The sequence below is a fragment of the Cheilinus undulatus genome, linkage group 2 (genome assembly GCF_018320785.1).
Source record: "Cheilinus undulatus linkage group 2, ASM1832078v1, whole genome shotgun sequence".
In the NCBI taxonomy this organism is placed as follows: Eukaryota; Metazoa; Chordata; class Actinopteri; order Labriformes; family Labridae; genus Cheilinus; species Cheilinus undulatus.
In genome coordinates this window covers 26,334,266-26,341,530 of record NC_054866.1, presented here as the reverse complement: position 1 = coordinate 26,341,530, position 7,265 = coordinate 26,334,266, and the positions used below count along the sequence as shown (strand labels likewise).

General features: G+C 39.3%; 1 protein-coding gene across 1 annotated transcript; it reads left to right on the top strand.

Annotated features, from left to right (window-relative positions):
* Positions 1–1,410: 1,410 nt before the first annotated feature.
* Positions 1,411–6,638, top strand: zgc:114130 (uncharacterized protein LOC570332 homolog). Its single transcript, XM_041813565.1, has 2 exons — positions 1,411–1,610; positions 3,724–6,638. The coding sequence occupies exons 1-2, from the start codon at positions 1,557–1,559 to the stop codon at positions 4,975–4,977; spliced, it is 1,308 nt and encodes a 435-aa protein (XP_041669499.1). The 5' UTR covers positions 1,411–1,556; the 3' UTR covers positions 4,978–6,638.
* Positions 6,639–7,265: the final 627 nt, after the last annotated feature.

The following is a 7,265-nucleotide window of genomic DNA, read 5'->3' as shown; positions in this document are numbered from 1 at the left end:
AATGCACATTGCCTACTATGTCTACTATGTTTATTTAGGTGTCTTCTTTAAATTGGTGAATACATTTCACATTTTGAGAGAGACAAGATGTTTAAAGTACTTAAGTATTCCAGCCTCACACTGCAATGGTTCCCAAAATGCTTTGTGTGTGGCTCTTTCCCGCTGGAAGCACAAGCTGTACTATACTAGCACTTCTAAAACTGTTTTTCTCCATCAATGTGTGAAATTCATCGAAGAAAATAAAACGTTGGTTTACTGCTTACTCTACCTTCACCTTATGGAGTAAAGTTTTTAATGAAAAGACACCTCAGTTAAAAAAAAATTGCAGGCAACAGATGTGGGTGGAGTACAAAGCCCTGCAGGATTACAAATTATAACCCACCTAGCATAAAATTGTATCGTATGAATATCAGTATTGTATGTATTTTGTACAGTGGGCCATAGATTATGGTTTAAAAAAAAATACAGATGTATAAGTGTGCATGACTTTATGGTTGTCCATATGGACATGTCTTTGTGGATGTCTGATGTCCACACATTAAAGACTTTAGATGTAGACAAATAAAATTATTTAACATAATCAAATGACAGAAATTTAAAAAATATCCACAGATACGTTTAACAAGGATCCTGATGTCATCAAATGTCATTTGCCATTAAAGTTGCTGCAAGGAACTTTTGGTTTGTGGGGTTTTTGGCGCCCTCTGAAGACAAAACAACACATCACTCATTGTCTCTCCTCCTGCTGTCCTTTGGCAGACATATTAATCACTCACTGTTTATTTACTGTGGATTTTTTAAAGGCTGTTTCTTAAGTGTGCTGTAAATTGTCTAGTTTGACACCTACCCTGCTGCAGTAGTAGAGCTATAGGTGTAAAAATAACTACGTAGAAATTCTCAGCCCTGTCCCTAATGCTTTTTAGGCTCTAAAAGGAATAAGCAACGTTTTATTTTTTCAAAGTTTCTTAACCAGTTAAAAACTCCCTACTGTTGCTTTAACCAGCATTTATTTAGCCTAATAGCTGAACATACAGCTGATGAGAACATACACAGTTTAAAAAACAGCATAGATAAAGAAGACATTTCCACCTACATGTTATATTTAAATTCCTATTACATTTTGCTATTCATTGTTCAATCTCAAAATTGACAGTGTATCATCAGCGGGAAAACTCCATGTTTGTAAGATTACTCTACTGTTACTGGGGCCATTAAGCTAACTTTATGCAGGACTTCTTCAGTGAAACTCCGCTTTTCTTACGTTTAAAGACGTAATTATCATTTAAATATGAGGACTTTTCAATGGACTGAGCACCCTTCAGCACTCCTGGTACAGCAGGGTCTGCTGAAAACAACTCTGGGCTGACTCAGAGGCGTGGGAGTGGCTAGTTGCAGTACTGTTAGGTTTTAAATCCACACGTGGTCTGGGTCTTGGGCTTGTTTAACACCATACAGACAACTAGAAACTTCTGACCAACTCATGCCAGCGAGTTGCCCCACGTCTATCACTGCGGGGGCAGACAGGATCGGACGAAGCTTTCGATAACTCAGCGAATATGCCTTCTTACCCCCTCAGCCAGTTTTGTGACCTTGAAGAGATGATGTGTAAGGTAAATGAAACGCGCAGAGAAAGTTGAGCGAAGAGTGGAGCCAAAGTTAGCTAACCTGCTAGCTGCAATGCTAACTCTACGCTGTTAGCTCAGTTCATCTTTCTGCTGTTGTTTGGCGAATATTGTTTTTCTTAGCTTCTGTAGAAATACATTATCAGCTTACCTGTGTCAAAGCCGGGCTTTATATGAGTTATTTGACTTTTAAGGTTGTCTTGGCTAACTTTTTCAAAGTAGTGTCTTTGTAGAGGCTGCTGGTTGCATTTATCGCAACATGGCTAACAAGCCAAGCCGTTAAACTTTCTGCACACTAAATTGACAAACTGAAGGATTTGACTGTCTCCGTTCGCTTTGTTATACTGTTTTAGCAAGTATTTGCAACTCTTACAGTACGGAAAAGTAAAAGATTAAGTCGTTGGTTTATTTACAGGCAAAAAAGGCCGTCGTAAACAACTATAAGGGTATCAAACTTTTGCAACGCAGCCAAAACATACAAAGTTGTCATGCTAAGTTGTTAGTTTGGAGAAATACTGCTTAAATCCTACGTTTGCAAGTAAAAGCTGTGTGGCGCAATTTATTTATAAGGACGGAGGGTTTTACTTTATTTAATGTACTGCATCGCATCTTACTGTAGCTTACCCTTTATATCATAGGGAATCGGGTCGGTTTTGAGTGTTGGATTTAATGCATTTTGTGGAGTTTTGTTTGATTTTGAAATAAAAACCTGACAGCTATTTTGCCCACTGTTTGGATTGCACTGTATAGAATAGCTGCAGTGTGTTCATTTGCTTAAGTAAAACAGTGCAGTGTTGTTGTTGGCCATTTATGTATGGATATCTGGATGTCTTTCAACTTTACATATGCAGTGCAGTGACATTCAGTTTACCACGCTGAACCAACTTTTTAACCTAAATGTCCTTACTATGCGCTGTAATTTAAATAAAAGTTAATTCTGATGTAAATCTGAGTTTTCAGTAAGACAGGGCAATTAATCAAAATATAGATAAAATCATTATATGGCCTACAGCAGTTTACAAATCACAGAAGGTGTCGTATTCCTTTAATCTGAAATGTGTGTCAAAAATACCAGTTTAATACTTTTTTTTTGCCACAAGGATGTTGTGCTCTGCATATCATGAGAATATTCAAATGTCATTATTTTTCCTAATAGTTAATTTTGTTCTGTTTTTCTTTTTTCTTTATCAAAATGAAGATGATCAATCCTATCAGCGCAACAGTATTTTATAATATGAGTCAAAATAACCATTATTAGGAATTTTTTCAAATTTCAGCCCTTGTTTAAATGATCTTATAATGTATTGGTTATGATGTAAACTCATTTATAGTTTGTGTTTTTTTTTTAAATATACATAAGATAAGGGCACTTAAAAATAATATCATATTAAATCACTATTATGTTAGTTTCCCAAATTGTTCATCCTTAAGTTTTCTAGCCATGATGTTTATATGTGGATAAACTGCTTTTTTTTTTTTTCTTTTTTTTTTTTGGCACAAGTGAGGGAATAAATGATAAGCTGAACTGTTTTCTTGCTAATTTGAAAGACAAATTGCTTGTTTATTGTTGTGAAACATCAGTCCAGTCAGGAACAATTGTGTCATTTCACCATTTCATTGCAAAATGGATAAACAGTTTTACTTGGCAGAGAAGGCTCGGCTTAAAGAAGATGCTTCTTGGATTAGTCAAGCACCATGCTATGACTTTCCAGGGAGCGCATGGCTAGAAACCCCCACATGGATAGATACATTTATGACAACAAAATTAGTTCAAAAGCAATTAGTCCATAATAGTATGAATGTGAGAGTGTATTAAGCTTTAGGCTATAAGGGAGGAGGCTGAGGTGGAGGAAGTTAAGCTTTGCCAGCAGCAGCATGGTCCATCAGCATTAATGCAAGCAGGGATTAGTGAAATACATCATATTTAGATACACCACTATGTTGAGAGAAAAACCTGTGATTGGTTGTGGGAGCTGGGAGGCGATAATTAAGGCTTCATTCAGTTGATACATATGGATTTGATAGACATGTTTACAAAAAACTCTGGTATTTATTATACAATGAACTTGCTAATGTTGTGTTGTTGTCTGTTCCTCTGCAGCATCTATTGAATCTTGACATCAGGGAGCAGACCGGGCCACTACCATCCCTCAGTCTGGCAATGCGAACGCCAGGTTACATTGGTCAGCCAAGCAGCACATCGCTTTCCCTCTCGTCTCTCTCCTGCCTTCCCTCTGACCCTTCAGACAGTACTCTTCTGACTTCCAACCAGTGGGGGCAGCAGTCAGAAAGCTGTCTGCCCTCCCAGCTCAGTAATTCCAGCCAATGGGGAAAGTCTGGCTTCTTTGCCCAGCGCTCCATCAGTATGGTGGAAACCAGCAGCACCACAGCAGCAAGTCAAGGCTGGCCTGGGATTGACACTAAGCACTCCCAAAGTGATATCAGCCCCACTGCACTGAACAATAACTCTGCCTCCTCCTCGTCCTCCTCCTCCTCCTCTTCACGCTATAAGACTGAACTGTGTCGATCCTTTACAGAGAGCGGCTTGTGCAAGTATGGCGGAAAATGCCAGTTTGCCCATGGAACTGAAGAGCTGCGGGATCTGAGCAGGCATCCCAAATACAAAACGGAGTTGTGCCGAACGTTTCACACAATCGGCTTCTGCCCCTATGGGATCCGCTGCCACTTTGTCCACAACAGTGAGGAAGAAAGAAAACACTCCCTCTCTCGCTCCTCTTCGTCCTCTTCTTCCTCCTCTTGTAGCATTACCCCACAGCAACTTTCCTTCTCCCCCCGCCCAAACAGACCGCCTCTGGTTCGACAGAGCTTCAGCTTCGCTGGGTTTCCTTCTGCTCCCCTCCAGCCTCCCCTTACTGCTCACACTTCTCCTGCCACGTCTTCTTTTACGCGTGCTCCATCAGCCTCTCCTCCCTCCTGCGCTGATGTCACTGACCTCCTCTCTCATGCCTTCCTGGAGATGGACTCTGCCTTCAAGGCTTCCTCTGCCAACCAGTACCAGCCCCCAATAGCCCAGGCCATCGCAGGAGATCCCCGCTCTCCGTTCCTGCCTTCTCCAGACTCTGGTTGTTCTCCATGTGGGCTGTCCCCAACAGCCTCACCTTCCCTGAGGCAGAGTCCTGGTGCTTCTGGTGTCTTTTCAGGGCCTCTAGGCACCCGATCCCTATCGTACACCTCTTTATCAGACCAGGACCAGGATGGCAGCAGCTCAGCCAGCTCAGCCAGCTCGCTCAGCGGCTCAGAGTCCTGCAGTGGCGTTAATGAAGCAAATGTCAGACGCCTGGCAGTGTTCAGTCAGCTCTCTGTGCCTGAGGATCCCACAGGGTTCTGCCTTTAGGCTAAGGAACAAACACATTTATTCTACCCTACTTACATAATATATGCAGAGCACAGATACCCATATATATCCATATAAAGCGCACACATAAGATTAACACACTGGACCCATTTAGTGCTTACATATCCCACACTTTCTGCCGCTGGACTTACCAGAAGACGTCCTGTGTAGTGTCAAAAGTAAACAGACTTATCGACTGACTCAGAACGCTTATAGAGATTCACCTAGTAGATTAATATGCGTAAGGGAAGCTGTACTGATGAAACTTAAATGTGTGTTGCCTCCAAAGCATATCAGTGCAGGAAGCATTTGAAAGCTTTATCAAAATAGTATGCTGAGTTGGCAAAGTGCGACAAAGATATTGTAATCACAGTGTGATCGCCTGTTGTCACACCACTTTTTTTTTTTACATCCTTTGTAGGATCTCAAGAATGTGACAAAGCCAAAGACGTGTTTGTAGCTCAAACTCTTTGATTATGGTGGTACAAACACAAAATGTGGCCTATGTTTAGGAGCTGTTTTTTTTGTTTGTTTTTTTTTCCACAGTATTGTGTTGATAAGCTGGTGAGATTTTTTTTTTCTTTTTCTCATAACTGTACAGTCTGAGGTTATGTTTAGATCACTGGCCTCCAACCTGAATGTTAAGTTTTCAAACAACTGAAGTGCCTATAGCGTTATTTAACAGGTTATGTTACAGTGTTGAAACAATATTTGATGGTTTCTTGGGAGAGATGCGTGGAGAGTTGTACGTCTTTTTTTTTCTTTTGTATAGACGAGTTAGTGAGTCTGTTTGTTAGGATTGTAAGTGCTATTCTTCTATCTTAATATGACCAGTTACGTGCCATATGACCAAAACAACCTGCCTTACAAAAAAAAACCAAAAAGTACAAGCAGGCTTGGAGAGAGTTTTCCATATCCCATGTTTTTGATATCTTTTTAATGGTTTGATTTGACAACTGAAAAAATGAGCTGTTAAATGCAAAATATAACAGGCAGAGAGATGTGGCATTTATTTTCCAAAATACATGAATATAAAGAGTCAAATATGGGGGAAAGTACTAAAAACGAACACCTGAACTTGGCATAAGGTGCTCAATTAAACAGTAAAAGGTGCTAATGTCTGTTTAAAGTGGTTTTAAAACACAAATGTTCTCAGACGTGGGTTTATATTTTCCTCCCTTGATTACAGGCAGCACAGATGTTCCATTTTTCTACCAAGTTTTCTGTTTTTGTGACTCACCCCACCATCTCTCCTTCTCATTCAGTATTACTTCTTCCTGTTACAGCTTTGTACTGTTATGAATGTGTAGCATCCTGGTCACAGCACCCAGGTCTGCCACTTTACTGAGCTAGATCCAGCTTTCTTTAGGGTTAGTGTATGTATGCTTAGTGTTATAGAAATTTTACTTAGCTGTTTTGTGTGTTTATGATGTAGTTGGTTAGAAAAACAGACTCTGTGCTGTTATCGGTCTATTTAAAATTGCCTTTTCATCAACATGTTTGAGGCCTGTTTAGTGTTAAAGGTGATAATCTTTAGTAAATTAATTTCTTTAATTTATTTTAACGTATTTATAGAGGACTTTGAGTTGTTAATGCTTGTATCAAGTTTAATATATTTACTTCTTTTTGCTTTTTTGTACTGGAAATAAAGTTGTTTTTTTACCTGCTGTTTAAGTTTGTTGTGGTTAATCACCTTCTTGTGGTTAGAGGTGAGATCTGCAGAGAGATGTATGCTCACGAACTGATGCAACAGCTCAGAAGAGACTTGTGCATATTTCCTCTCAATTTTGACATCATTGTATATCATCAGGCTTTTACACATTTTCAACAACATTCACACATGTGACATCCTTGATGCAAGGTGCAGGAAGGAAACCAGTGAGCTGTCATGCAAGGTGGATTTAGCAGCTATTTTAAATTGAGTCTTCGTCTTTAGACTGAAATATGCATTTGCGTTAGCCACATGTAAGTCGTTTTCAATCTTCAAAGTTTTTGTTGAGATTAAGTCAACAAAAAATCAAACCTTTTAGTCAAGTTTGAGTCAATTAAAAATCCTTACATTTTAGTCTTAACTTGTAGTAAGATCAATGATTTTCTCTGAACTAATTTAATAAGCCATGCTTTAAACTTAAGCTCACTCTGAGGTGTATCAGACGCATCATGCATTAATATAAGGACAGTAACTTTTGTGTTATTTATACAAAGCTTTTCCAAATCTCAACTTTGTATAAATTAGGTCAATTTGCAACTGATTTACAATGCATTCAAAAAGTGTTCAGCCCCCCTTC